Source organism: Phalacrocorax carbo, chromosome 9, assembly GCF_963921805.1.
Source record: "Phalacrocorax carbo chromosome 9, bPhaCar2.1, whole genome shotgun sequence".
Classification (NCBI taxonomy): domain Eukaryota; kingdom Metazoa; phylum Chordata; class Aves; order Suliformes; family Phalacrocoracidae; genus Phalacrocorax; species Phalacrocorax carbo.
In genome coordinates, this window is record NC_087521.1 from 29,506,066 (window position 1) to 29,521,964 (window position 15,899).

At 37.0% G+C, this 15,899-nt stretch overlaps 1 protein-coding gene across 1 annotated transcript in view; it reads right to left on the reverse strand.

Annotated features, from left to right (window-relative positions):
- The window catches only part of NUDT14 (nudix hydrolase 14), a 60,988-nt gene that overhangs the window by 25,666 nt on the left and 19,423 nt on the right, over positions 1–15,899 (reverse strand). The window contains exon 2 of the mRNA XM_064460928.1: positions 7,013–7,056. Within this exon, the coding sequence (XP_064316998.1) occupies positions 7,013–7,056 (44 nt within the window). The remainder of the gene's footprint in view (positions 1–7,012; positions 7,057–15,899) is intronic.

Consider the following 15,899-nt stretch of genomic DNA (forward strand, 5'->3'; position numbering starts at 1 on the left):
AAACCATCTGGAAGCAGAGGGAAGACTCTTCTTGATTTCAGTAACTATAACGGAATAAAAATACCCACTTGGTTTGCAGATTATTGCAAATACTAAAAAATTAAATTCCTGAGGTTGTAAAAACAAGATACCTCTAATTCGGCCACCAGAAACCTGTATTTAGAAATTTATGAGTAATCAGACAAAACTCTTGTGTACCTGCTTAGTTTTAAGAATTTTATGAATTCTTAAATTAGAATTAGAATTAAATAATTAAAATTAGGCAAACATTTAACTTCCCCATGAAGCAAGACCCTCAATAAAGATTTTATTGCCATTTTACCTTCTTCCAGTGATACAGCAGAGAAGAATTTATATGCTATGTAGTGCTTTTGTATCACACATTTAAACAGATGACATGTGACTCTGAAAATTTGGCTTTTGATTTAATGTTTTTCTCTTATAACTTTACAGGATCAAATACATTTATTTTTGCCTCATTGCTATGATTTTATTTAGATCGGATCCTAACGTAACAACATAATAAGACATCTTAAAAGACAGTAAATACGCCTGCATTATTCCTGGCACGTAAGCAGAGAATCTGTCAAGTCTTTGCTTAAAAAAAACCCAGAAATCAAAAACAAAAACCCACAAGCATTAAGTGCATTTTATTGGCAAATACCATAGGCAAACAAATCATGTAATTACTTGGGTTGAAGGGAACTAATAGGCTACTATATTTTTTCCTTCTAATAGCAGGAAAAATATTATTTTCCTGATAGCACCCTTGATAGACAGATATCTATTCTAGACCTGAGTGTTTTCACTGACTGTGGTTACAAAACATGCCTTCCTAGATTGTCTTATTGCCTATTGGTAAAAATGGTTTCTTAATGTTTAATTTAAAAAAATACTTTCCACATTAGACAATATTTCTTGTTCTGTCATTGATTCCAAAATGATTCCGAACTGCTTTATAACATCCCTTTCATTTTGTGATAAGTATTAATTTTTCTCTTCAGTTGTGTTATCCTTTGCATGAACATGCCCAGCCATCATTACCTTCTCTCAGCTATTATTTCCCTAAACTTTTAATCATTTTTGTTGTTTGTTGAACTACATCCAGTTTATTTGAAACAGTGCATTATCTTCTGCACTATCTCTTAAGATAATAATGAAAATTCCACACCATTGACACCCTGGAGGAGATGTTAAAAAGACAGACAACAGACAAGGTTTACAGCACAACAGCACATCATCGCACATAGAAGGCACATGCCACCCAAGAAAGATTTCTTTTTTTACCTATAAAGATGGTTAAAAGCTCTATTTTACCCATTTTAAAGCCCCTGTGATAATTCCTGCACAAAGGAAGCATCTGAGTTAAATTTCATGGTGTCTTATAATACACTAGGACATAAACCAGAAAAATACATACAGGATGAAGTTTCCATAAAGCCCAAGTGATCTGGCATATGAAATAGGAGTAGGAATTTAATCCACTCCTATAATGTGGCCAGGGCACATGACTTCCACCCTGTCTCCATAGCTGCCTGCTACAGCCACTGAGCCAGAATAGCAACCCCGGCTCCTCCAGGCCACTCGCGTGGCTCTAGTGACCCGTCACTTGGCCAGCTCTCGTGGCCAGGGCCGGGGATGCGGCAGGCTCACGGCGCAGCTGTTCAGCGGCAGCATTCCTCACTCCTCTGGGCAGCCGCACTCCCCAACTTCAGCGGCGCGCAGATACCAGCTTTCAGCCAGGTAACTTCAGAGCACAGAGTGACCTGTTGAGTATATTAATCTTGCCATTCTGAGTTATGTTCATTTTTAACTTGCCTTGAGAACCTCTTTCTGTTTATCCCCAGCACTGGTACCTGCAGGAGACAACATGCCGAGGTACAGATTGCCTTGGTTTCCTTCAGTCTGCAAACTCCCTTCTGGTGGAAAAATATGCTTTTCAGTTTTCTCTGTAATAGATAAAGTATAAAGCCTCTTTTCTGAGCAAACAGTTAAATTAAATTAGTAATTAATTTGTTTTAAATGTGAAATAGATTAATCTCTCTACTTAAAAGAAGCCAATCTTATAAGGCAGGAATACTACTTCCTCTTCCTTTTAGAGAGATAAGAAGAGACTTGAAGGTTTTTCCATTAAGAATTTTTAAGACAGGAACAATTACTGAGCCACTGTGACATGGTTTTGTAGTTAAAAACACAGCGTAACAAGGGTACAATGCACATGCACAGTTTTAAGGTTTTTGGTCCCAATGCCTTTTCCTTGCCACATGACATTTTCCGGGTTAAGAGGAACTCACATAACAATCTTGCATGCAATTCAGTCTCCTCAAATTGTTTTTCTTTCAATTGCAGTGTACTTTACAGTAATTTTTTCATACTTTTAAATAGAGAAGTAGCCATAATTTTGCTTTATATGTATTCATAATGCAATTTGAAAGCTGTCCTTTTATTTGTCAACTAGCAAAAGGTACAGTTATGTTCCTGTTCTCTAACATTATTACTCAAAGCACAAAAGTGAGCACATGACTGTACACTGACCTTCATCTGTTCCCAAGTTATGTCTTTTAAAAGACTTGAATATGTTTTAGAGGAGTTTCTGAAACCTGAAACGAACTTGGTCTATTGCTTTATGAAGTAGATGAATGTAAAACTTAAGTATTACATTTCAGGCTCTTACTGTACTAAATATAGCAAAATTAGGATGAAGGAGAATATAACTGGAACGTGAGTCTGGTTTTAGAGAATAATTTTTTGTTACGGTCATCGAGGATTACTTTGTAGTATTTGGCACATTTCTATTTCTGACAGAAAATCACCATAAATTTGCAGAAGGAAAATGTCCTCCTGATCACGTTTTTTATTTTTAAAAGCAGTGACTTTAAAAAAAAATTAACAGCTCCTCCTCCTGCAAATCACACCACCATAAATTGCTAACTAGTTCTGTTCGGACCAAGTCTAAGAAGCATCTTGAAATACACCTTGCATTTAAATTTTCATCTCTTGCACTCCGCTTGATTTTCATAAGGATACATCTATAATGAGCAAACACATCAGCTAAGTATTCACAGGAAAAGTAAACTTAATTAGAAAAGCAAACAGTGCACAAAATAACTGCAGAAAGCATATTTTGCTGTCTGTCACTGCCTAACTCAACAGGCCAGAACCATGTAACACTTACGAGCTCCACCTCAATAAACTTGTTAAATAATTACATGATCTAGGATTTTTATTCTTCTTCATATGTTTTTAGTAATCATCACTGTTGTTTCTAGCAGTGTAATAAAACCTTGCAATGATCTCTGATAATGTTCATCTGCATGTTTCAGTGAAAGATTACCTTAAATGTAACCCTGCAGGACAATAATGGTAGAGTAAACGCATTGTTTTCCAATAGGAAAATGGCTTATAAGTTGACAGATTTCTTGATGAGTTTACAAATTTTTGACAGTTGTCAGATGGGAACCATAACATTTATTAAGTATTTAATCTACTTATAAAATCACAGAAACCTTCAGGTTGTAAGAGACTTTTAGAGATCATCTGATCCAATCTCCTGCTCAAAATAGGACTAACTTCTAAATTAGGTCTGATTTAGGTTCCTCAACCTGTCTGAGCGGAATGTTCCAGGACTTAACTACTCATCATGGGTATGTCTTTGTGTCCTGGGTCTTCCTTCTGTTACACTTGAAATCTAAATACGGTAGGAAATGCTGCTGCTTTTGTCTATATTGACAGTCAATTGACTTTTGACAACACAGGTTTTGAAGGTTTGCCTTGGTAACAGTTTGTTGTGTGGCCAGTAATAATTCTGCAAAATGTTTTTTTTGGTTTTTTTTTCTTGAACTGGCACAGAAGGATTGAGAGCAAGCAGTGATACATTCAGCAGAGACTACAAATAAATAAAGCAGAGGAGACTCCAGCACTCATACCCTAGTTCTAAACAGTCTTGATCTTAAGAAAGCTCAGGAGCCACACACTGTAGATTCAAGCTCAGATCTGCAATAACTAAGAAGAAAAAAAAGAGGAGGGGGGAAAGAAAAAAGGAATATCTAATAAAAATCTGCTATTTCAGCTTGTGCTAGTGTCGCCCCAGTTGCATATGGTTAAATGATCCTGTCCTACTGCAATATATTGTGAGATTTTAAAAGGAGATGACTCACACTTAAGGCAAATGAAATGACTACTGCAGTCCTCACGTATAACTTCGTATAACTTAATCAGCTGTTCATCTGAACAGTTGGAAAAGATAAACGTATACAAAAATAACTTAATCTCTCTTGCTAAATATTTTGCTGTATTAAGTCTATATTCTGAATAGTTGAACATGGGCTTATGAAATGAGAAAGAACACCGGGGCCCCAAAGGAAGCCAGCACACAAGCTCTCAGTTCACTGTCATTCATGTCATACACCAAGGAAGTCAGTCTTAAGCAAACGTTTACTTATGCTGACGAAAGAGGATGACAGATAAAGACATGAGTTAGGCTCAAAGTCTATTTTTATATGACCAGCACAGTATTTTTTTTTTTGTGTATTCAGTATCATTAGATTCATTATACATACCAATTATATGTAAATACATAATATATACATATGAGTATTTTACAGATCTGGCATTCTGATGTGTATGTTCACTTTAGGTAAACTGCCTTTTTTAAAAAGTTTGGAGTATTTAACATTTAACAGCATTTTCAGAAATAAAATAAATTCTAAGTACTTTTGAAAAAGGGGTCTTAATTATAGAAAAGGGATCTTAATTATGGAAAATGCCTTCAATCTTCCTGAAGACATATGCACTAGGAAATACTGACCAACATGACATGTGTCCTAGAAACCCCTCTTCTGCTTCAAAATTTTATCCTTCATTAAGAGTAATGAACCTCTAAAAGCCCCTCTAAGTATGAAGTCCTCTATACTCTTCAGCAACTAGACAACATGACTTTTCCATATAACTAGCATCACAGCAGTCCTATTAAAATACAGTAAAATGCTTCAATGTTTCAATGCATTATATGGAATTTTGAACCTAACTGATCTATCTGATAATAACTGCCTTCATATTCACAAATAGAATTTATGCAAAACCCTGGATTTCTTATAAAGTTCACATTATTACCTTTGGTGTCAGAAGCTGCATTGAATTTACTTGTGAAATAGCGTAAGACATTCTACAGTTCAACAGTAGTCGCTAATAAGTTAAGATGGCAGCTGTTGTACATCTGAAGCTAACAAATGTTATGTGACCAGAGATGACTGGCATGACATGTGGCTGTAGCCTTTTTATACAGTTATGTTCTCAACTATTTTAAAAATGCCCACAAAAGTCCTTCAGAAATACTGTTCTCAAGAAGTTCATGGAAAACTAATCCTTTCGTATGTACCCCACTCAGTTGCATATATTCACACATTGTCACAGAGCGATAACCTGAAGTTTAAACAAAAATAATAATACAAATTATTCATCTGGAAGTCACGTTCTCAGGATAGTGACTTGAGGCTGGATTCACTTGCTTAAAAGTACAGGGCATGTATCAAATTTCCAGCAATCAATTACCATTTCAGCCTTTGTATCTGCGATCATAAATCCAGGCACATGCCCATATGGAGAGACAAAGCGCAAAGACAGAACTGTCTTCCAGGCAAATTCCAAAAGCAAGTGTGAAGTTCAGCATCAAAATATCACTCCCTTTTGTGCCCTCATTCTCAAGCAGGACAGGCATTTTTATTCTATCTAATATTTTCCCAGTCTTCCTGGAACTTTTAACTTTATAATCTTTATTTTTATAAAAAGTCTTGTATCACTTTATGTCTGTCCCAGGTACCTACACACAAAAAGACTCACTGTAAGGATTTAGAGGGTTCCAACAGAAGAGAATTTCCAGAGATGCAATTGATTTTACCTACTTATTTCATGCACAAGAAGAATGCATCTCTCAACATGGTTCTGGTTTTATGTCACAATTTCTTTTGCCATTAGTGTTTCACTACATTTTTTACATTTAATAGATTTAGTAAAGCTTTTTCTAGGGAAACGTTATTACCCTTGCTTTTTATTTTTATCTTCTAGTACCCAAATTTTCAGTGACTAGATTAAATATTTATAATTTTTAAAGACATATGAATATTTTAGTATTTAATAAGTCTGAGACTGGGTCTGTTTCATATATACCCTATTTGTTACAATTTTGCATGAAATGATCTTTGAAGACAGGCGTCGACTGTTTTTCTTCCCTGATAGGAGAAATACAATTGGAAAGACAGAACTAAGTTCCTGACCATCCATTTCTTCCGGTGTGCTTAAGAGTGGGTTTTGGCGTACATAATGGAGTGCCAGAAAGGTATCAGGTATTTGTAAAGTTACTTGAAGTAGGCTTTGCCTAAAACATCCTTATATAGCAGTGACAGAGAGAATTAAAATAAAAAAGCTAGCATACTAGGATTTTCTCAAACATAAAACAGAATCTCTACCTTATTCCAAGTAATCGCCAGTGAGAAAAATTAAATAGTATGGCCATAACTTTAGATGGCTTTTTAACACTCTTTATATTAGCACAGTTCCTGGGATTGAATATTCACAGGTGAGAGTATGGTCACATACTTGGGACTAGACCATTTGACGGTACAAATAAAAGGGTTAAGTATGTGGGGAGTGATGTCCTTCCTTCAGGTGATATATTCACACTCAAAAATGAAAATTTCATACAATCCAAACTTTCAGTTCCATCTTCTATGTAATCATTAAAATGTAAAATACGTCATGTCCCAAATATCTGAAAAGCCAAGCACAGACTAAAATTACTGAAAACATGATAAACCATGAGGGAATTTAAAAGCTTCTGCTATTTCTGTCTAAAAGAGTAGAGAACTATCTGCAAGTATTACAAGAAGTGAGAACTGAAGAGGAAGTTGGAGGAGAAAGAAGTGGCTCCACATCAAGAAGATTTAACCAATGGAAGAGAATACAGTATGAAAACCAACATAAAGACAAAGGGAAAAGACGTGATTCCATCTGTTACCTGTCATGTGTCCTCATAAAATCCCAGAACTTCTTAGTGCCATTCTGGGGGGGGAAAAAAAAAAAAACACAAAACCATCAGTAAAATTAATTTGAAGTGAAAACTGACTATAATGAAATTTAACAAAATTTTAACATATATTTCTTTGAAAACTTGGTATTGCTGGTTTTATTTATTAAACCATTATTCTGGATTTTGACAGTAAGTATTATAGATGCTGAGAACTGTCTTAGGACAGTTCAAACTCTTAGATGCACAATATTATGCTGACAGCTAACTTAAGACTGTGGTAGTCTTTGGGCCCAATTTTGGCCACAGTATTCGCTTCAGGTGCCAAATCTAATCGTTCAGGTGCTAGGAAGCTATAAGCATCAAAGTTTTAACCAGTAATATAACCCATAGATCTAAGCTCTTCCGTGTCCAGAAATGGGCTTATCTTAGGAGGACAGCTCAGCGCTTACCTCCTAACTAAACTCACTTGTGAACCAGGAACAAGACATCCTTTACTCTAACCCCTTGCAAGGCCCAACAGCTGTTACTCTGCACTGCTTGTGGTGGTGAGGACACTCTCAAACAGTAGGCTTGAAGTCACAGCACTCAACCAAGAACTGGGAGACTTAAAACGGATTCTTTTCTCAAGTTGGGCCAATTTCTGTCCTCTGCTATCTTAAAAGAACAACACTCACTTCAGCACAGCTGAAACCAATCCCTGAAAACAAGCATTATTCCACAGTTATAATGAACATGTACACAGTTACTTACATTTATAGTTTATGTTCTATAATCACCTATATCAATTAATATACACCAGTTAACAGATATGTATATAATTCTTTACCCTGCTTATTAGAAGTGTGACGGTATTTTCCAGCTGAAATGCAACTCAGGAGATTTCACTTCTAGGTGAGTTTGAAGTCTATATAAGGAATCAGCATGCAATCAGAGGAAATTCTTCTGGTTGATACCTTTCTCATATTAGCAAGGCAAAAAACAGACCTGCTGAAAACCTACATACCTAAAATACGCTTAATGTGAAAAGCAGCACAAGCTCTCTATTATACAGTATAGTTAAATGGATGATCAAACCCTGAGCAACTGGTTAATGATTTAAAGCAGGTAAATGTGAGCAATGAAAGAAGAATCAAGTTCAGTTGGTGGGTAAAGGTGCCAACCAATATAGACAGGCCCTTCAGCTCTATTACAGATGTCATGGCTACCAAGTACACAACAGCTGGTGGGGATTAGATAACAAGCACTCTGGTTCAGAGATTAAGCTCCTGAGCTTTATGAGTTTACCAAGCTTTTTGGAAGAGTGACTGTTTGCTTGCTAGCTGCATTTTCCTTCATTCCCCCAACTCTAATTATAAACAGTTGTTCACCTCAAGAGAAACTCTAGTCTGCTCTTCCATTGGTGTCTGCACATACCTTCTGTTCGCATTGACAGGAATCAAATGTGTGCATTAGAAGAGAATCCCTGTCACTGTTTAAATGCAATATAATGTTGAAACACAGACAGCAAATTCTCAGTGTGAACTGAAATATTAAATCCGTTGTTTATCAAGCTCAGTGTACATCCAATCCGTTCCACCTGGTGAGAGACAGAGGAACAACTTTGAAAGGACTCTGACACAACACGTAGTTGCAACACTTGAACTTAATGGCATAGGCTATGTTGTGCAGTAAGGCAGTTTAAGGTATTAAATGTAGGTCTGCTCAATTCTTTTATAGGTTTATTTCTACCTTTAAGACATGTATTTATGGGATTTTCTCGTTTGCAGGTTGATGTGCAATTTTCTGTTTGACATGAGTGAGTTGGGAAACTGTGGACCAAGGATAATGTCTTCTGCATGTACCTTCATACTGATACTCCAGTCTCAACCTTCTCCTGTCTCAATCGGTAAGATGTGCTACCATCATCTCTCTGTAGTGTCCACTTGGGAGAAATGCAGGTGTCCAGTTGATGGAGAAGACAAAAAAGCCTGATTCAGGGCTCTCCCTGCATTAATTTAGGCTATCAGTCCTGTGATACCACTTCCTAACGTATGATCCCAGAAACAATCTTCCTGGCTCTTCCCTCCTGCCATCATTTTGCAAATTATAGAACCTGACTGCTTTGGAGCACTTAGGAAAGGGTTTCAAATAGCTGAAGAAAATTACACCCTAGAGGATGGTCCTCATCCAGATGGGATCCATCAGATTTGAATGACCTCTTCTCAAGGATAAGCCCCATTAGCATTAACAGAATATACCTCACAGACGTGCACATTATTTTTAACAGAAAGTAGAAGGAACTTAGTACCTAAAAAGAAATGAGTCAGAAAATAAAATCTATATTTTCTAAGTGGCTGGACAGCACATAAAGCACTTTCTCTAGAACATGATTTGTTTAGTTTAAGACCCAAACTGAAAACCAGCCACAGGCTAAGTTAATTTGAATCTGTCCATTCAAGATGTTGGTTATCATCGTACACTCTGACTGGACAATGTTTGTTAAGCTATTTTCTGCCTATATTTGAAGAAAAAATTATTTCATATGATCAACCTGCACCTGTCCAAATAAATAAATCAATAAACAAATGAAACATTCCAACATCTCATTGTTTACAGTGGCAGAAACTCAAATGAGCCCCATTCATGCCCTATTGTCCAAGTCAAATGTAATTTGAACCCAACCGTATGGAGCTGAGTTTCTATTGTACCCAATGCGTGGTTCTTTCCTAACAGACTAGTATGAAGGTTGCTAATTATTAATAGCATGTAAACAGTTACCAATGGTTCTTATGCTGCTTTACATACTTTACAGAACATTAATTCTAACCAGTTTCTGACCAAGTATATCAAGCCGTATGTAATACCTCTATCTTATCTTTAAGACAAAAATATTAATTGCTGAAAGTGATCAAGATTCATGCTTTTAAAAGCCAAGTAGCCATGATTACTTGTTAAACTGTTCCATCCCGTATATCCTGGTCTTTCATAATGCCCTCCTATCACCACAGTTACAGATAGTTGAAAATAATTAAAGGTATCAATGGTCAACATCACTCCCCAAAAAAAAGAAAGGTATCTTTGTGAAATACAAAAGCTCTCTCAAACCCTTAATGCTCTTCATTTTAATAAACACATAATTTTTAATTATTTTAGAATAGTCCATTCTCCAATATCTAATAAGGAACAATAAAGGTATCTCCTAATAAGTGAGAGAAGTAAGTATAACTGACGGTTGGGAGATCTGAACACTGACAACGCAAAGGAGAAAGGGAGTATATTACTACATTTAAGAAAGATTTAAAAAAATTATTCTTCAACTAGGAAATGTGTCCCATGATGTTTTATAAAGACAAATATCTCAAAAGTGTTTATATTAGTTTTTATCTGTTCAGAATAGCAGTTCTGATACTGCAACAACCTTGTATAACACATATTTGATTTGGTAAATCTTTAATCACAAAGCAATCACACTCCGGTTCTGTGCTCAGTGATCAGGTTCTGTGATGTTGCAATGCTGAACTAGTGCATATAGTATGTGTAAATTAATAAAGCTGTATTCCAGGAGAGGCAGCATGTAAGACAACTTCGTTTCGTATTACACAGAAGACAGATTACTTACATAAGCACAAATTGCATAAGAAAGCCGTACCAGGTCAGATGAGATGTCCATCTTGCCTGTCTCTCACAGCAAAAGGAAAATCTAAAAACAGAGGAAGTGTAGAGCAATGCTTCCCCATAATACTCTTCCAAGCCTTTGACAAAGGCAGCTGAAGGGTGTCAAAAGACGATCCCTCAAAAAGGCATCCAAATTAAACACATTCCGAAAGTGTTTACTTTCCCCCACTCCGAAAAGCAAGCACAAATAGCCATTTCTATACTATTTGAATGTGCAATAGTGTGCCACAAGTCCTGCACATCTTGTCTGTAAGACTGACTTGATAATGGCATTGACAACTTAGAATTACAATGGTATGCTACCAGCTTGACAGTCTGCACAAGGAGAACTCGATCCCTTTTGGTTCAAGTGATTCCAGGACAACCATGCACTGCAAAGAGCTCTCTGCTAGACAAGTGTTGACAGTGGATGCAAGTTCAGCAGATGTGACTCCTACCAGTGGAGAGCCATTTATGATGCCAACCATACTTGGTCTCTACATTCTCTGTCATCCTTTCATCCCTGAAATCATTCTTCTAAGATTTTTCCTGCACCTGCTCATTGCCATAATTACAGGCAGGAGCCTGCTCATGCCGTCTGTTAGGGATAAGTTGGACTTGTCTGCAACCTTAAGTCAAAATACCATGCTTTTTCCCACCTACACTTTCTCTGTCTCTGGCTAAAATGCCTTAAGAATCACTGCACCAGGGATATCTCTGTCTTCTGCTTTCCTCTGCTACTTCAGACAATATAATGTCTAAACAACATGGTCAAATTGCTGGCAGGATACTTATGCAATGTGTAACTTTGCTTACTAGAGAAACTTGCCTAAGACTTAGCCCAGGCTAGCCAATAAAGAAAATACAAAGGCCATGCTATGCTAATGATGCAGGAAGAAACATTCACTGGCACTGATCTTACAGTGATACAGAGTGTGCTCCACATGTGACAGACCTTAGACATGCTCTGAAACAAGTCACCTGGCAGTTTCCCTTGACTCTTCTTTGGGGCAGCTTCAATGCCTTCCTCCCTCTTCTTCCTGAGGGCAGCACCCATGCACAGTCTGCCACCTGAGAAGCTCTTAAACCAACTCATATGTCAGGTAAATGTGTCTCCACACTTACCACTACTCAGCTCACTGTTACACTGACACCTTCAAAAAAAAACCCAACTCAAACAAACCAAACCCCTCCAGTTTGGCTGTGATCTCTACTGTTGTGTACAGCCCTGCGGAGACTCACAACAGTTTCTCTGTAGATGCAGCTTTTTCAAAAAGACAGAATAACTACTTAAACATAATTTTAGAGAGGCAGATGTAGGCCGTTCCTCAAGGATCACCTCCAAGGACCCTCCCAAAGAACAGGATCTGTTTATAAATTATGGAAGTGATTTAGAGCTGTGGTGCCACAGTTAGAAAGAAGACCTTTCCAGTGCTACTGGGGTTTGAGATGAGGAAAAGAAAGGGATAGTGGTACAGCAGGACATGCCATGCAGCTAAAGGTAACCTAGGTACAGTGCCACTCTAAGGGCTGACATGGCAGAATTCTATAAAATAATGAATGACATGGAGATGGTGAATGTTAAGCAATTATTCACTGTTTCTCATAATATAGATGCACTATGTCATAGCTGGCTACCTGAGGAGAAAGGCTAAGGCTTATTTGGGCACTTAATTGTCTCCTTTCAAGGAACCAGTGCTAAAGTCCAGCAGCTGCACAGAGGAGTTTGCTTGTTTTCTGTATAAAAGAGTTAACTGATAGCTTCTGAAACACCTACTTTATTACATAGATGTTTTAAACACGCATAAGTAGAGGTTTATACTTCTCAGATGTTACCACAAGTTTTATTCTGAAGAGTAAACTGAAAATGTTTTAGTGTAACAGGTGCAAGAACACTCACAAAACCTCTTTGAATGCTTCCTTTAAATCTATGTAATAATTGTTTTGCAACATCACGCAAGGGTGTCTAAAATAAATCCTCAACACGCAAGTTTACAGTAACAGATTTCCTGTAGTTACTCTGTTGGGAGTTCAGACCATTCAACAAATCAAAATTTACATTGGATTTGCACTGATTTAAATGACTTCTTGTGATGAGCTCTGGACAGACCACATGTGACTGAAGCAGAAACAATCTTTACCCAAGCTTCTCCTATCTTATTTGCCTTATTTAAGTATTTAATAATTTAAAGAGCAACTGAATCGAAGGCACTACCTTATGTCATCTCCCATGTTTATCCACAGAAAACTTCTGCTTGGACAGACAAAGCTGAAGTTGCCAAGAACTGTAAAGTCACACCAAAACCACCTCAGTAAAAATGGTTCATACCTTGTATTAGAGATTTTTGAGGCTGGTAACATGCCGCGCAGGCAGATTACTGAAAATGTTGGAGACCTATGTCCAAAATAAGCAAACTAACTTCACATATGCCACTAAAAGAGAAAAAAAATCTGTCCATGACAATGATTAACTTCTTAATGTTTACATTACAGGAGAGACAACATGACGTTTGGCGACCCATTGTGATAGGCACTAAACATATGTAGTGGGAACAGTTCCTGTTGAATGATCTTACAATTCAGTTAGAGCCCAGACAAAAGTTAGTGTAAACAAACAGAGGCAGTTAAGGAAAAACGACAAATGCATTACGGTATAGATAAGCTACATGCACAAGTTATGAGGGTTAAAATGGCAAACAACAGTCATGATCCCCTAGCCTCTACCAGTTGGACTGGGTTCAAAGCAGTCATCCAAGAAGTAAATGTTCCATGCTTGTGAAAAAATCCAACTCAAGAAGTTGAAGAAGTCATAACATAAAAATAACTCTTGTCCTCACTGCTCCATTTACTGTTTCCACACTCCTAAGACACAAAAGCAGTTCATGTCCTTAATGCAAAGGGATTATGACCATTCTTCATCCAAAGGAAAAAAAAAAAACACTAGAGGAAAAGAAAAGCAGATAAGAGAATTAATTGCTAAATAACGGTCTTAAACCAGAGTCAGCAAAGCCAAACAAGTGTGCGGTCCCTGTTTAATAATTTACACATAACAAAGCAGTAAACCTTCCCAGAGAATAATCAGATTTTGCTTTTTTCTGGTCTCTAAAATTTTTTTACGGTATGAGGATATTTTTTTCTTAAAAACATGGGTGAAACTTGTACTTCTATCGCGCTCATTTTCACATTCAACCAATCTTCTATAAATTTATCTACACAGTTCGCTCAACACCAATGTGCACAGCAGTGCCTCTATCTGGAAACGCACTATGCATTCTGTTCTTGAGGTGTCTACTCGTTGCCCAGAATCACATGGCAAGAGAAAACCAAATTGTTGCTTTATTAGGTGGGTTTTCGTCACATTAATGCAGATGAGCAGCACGCCTGGGGAATCAAATCACTGGCTCATGAAGACAGGCAAAAATCTGTACCAAAGCCGCCAGCTCCTGCAGCCTCCTGCCACCTTTATTTCCTTAAGTGGTCTTAGCTTAATGCTCTTCAGTCATATTCACATTTTTATGACCAAGAAAAGCTGCCAGGAGGTAAATTCACAATAAAAGCAACTCAGTAACTCATTACTTGTTGGTTTATAAAATACATGCTCCTACAGTGGGAAAATATGCCATGAAGATGTGCATTAGCTTCTGCTTCTTCTTGACTCTCAGTTCTTGGGCTAAACACAGTGGACTTCCCCTGTGGTAAGCCCAGCAAGACAGGAGATTCTGGATGCTAAAAGTTAAGCCCTTATACCTCCGTAAATTAAACTTTCCCTTCCTTTCTCCACCTGCTACAGAAGAAGTGCTTCTACCAGATGACATTTCCTTGTTATACTTCTTTTTTCAGCTTAATGGAATCTGATGTCACACCTGTAGCAGTTTTCAGTGGAAACGTATGAGGATTTATAATCTAATATAAACCATTTCTTGCCAGTTTTATTATTAATGCTATAACCCTTTGTTACATATCATCAATACATAATCTTTCCAGTGTGCACAACTATGTGCTCACAGAAGCTGTACTTCCAGGCCAAACTCAAGACTGAATACTCCTTGCTTTTCACTTTTCTATCACACAATTAGTGACCAGATTACCTCTCACTGTCTGAATACTTTTCATAGTATTCTCAACACTATGCCACATACAAAAATTACGTAAATAAATAAAAACCCAAACCACCAGCTTTGACCACCCCCCCCCAAATCCATAGTTTGGGATTTTTTAAAGAAAAAAAGCATTAGTAGTCAACATGATACTGTGAAACCTGTATGAAGAACAGAAATCAGAGAAAATCAGCCAAGGTAAGCATGGACTTGTGAAGTTTTCCAAATAAGAATAAAACAAAATACCTGTTCCATATGCTCTAAAAATTTCATTGCTTCCTGTTGAGTGTTTTTATTGGATTAATAAGTTAGTGGGGTGGTTTTTTGTTTATAGAAGCTAGAGAGCTACCATGCTGTTATCTAAAAATCTTCTTCATCCACAAAAAAACAGTGCAAAGGAACAGCCAAAAATTCAGGGACAATTAAGATTTAACTTTTTCATCTAAAAGAAAAACCCTGTCCTGAACAGACTATTTTGCATATTAAATCTGTTTGAAATAATGACTTATCACAGTTTTTTGGTCCACTTTAAAGGTTTGATTTGTGATAAGGAGGGAGAAAGCTGTCTTCTTTTGATGTAATTACAGATTTCATAGAAAGTATTACATACCTTTCAAAATGAAAAGAAGCACTTTCAGCTGGCTAAAACCATGCAACTCAAAAAAATAATAAAATCAATAAAAGCATTCTAATTTGCATTAGTTGAGTGCCTCACACTCTTTCTTTCCTTTTGAATGCATACATCAGTATTAGGAAACTGTCTTATGCTTGGCTATCATATCACACAACTACTAATTTAAATGCAGTGTTGCTATTAAACTCAGTCCTAAGGTGCAGTCCCATTGCAGCGTAAGTCAATTGAAACCCAGGCTGCCCCTTTTTCTACTCCAGTTGCACGTGTCTGCTCTACTCTTACCCCCCCATTAGCGTTTGTGTAACCATGCAGCAAGCTGGTTCTGGGAACCGATCTGCTAAAAAAAAAAGTGCTCTACTATAAAACCTGAAGAAAAAATTGATTTTTAGTAGTTAACATGATCATAGTGCCATTATCTACATTCCAAGTTTTCACCAATTACTATTACACAGAACAGTCTTGGTCTATTCAAAACTACTCCAAGAGGACAGAGATGTATCTGATAAGGAGT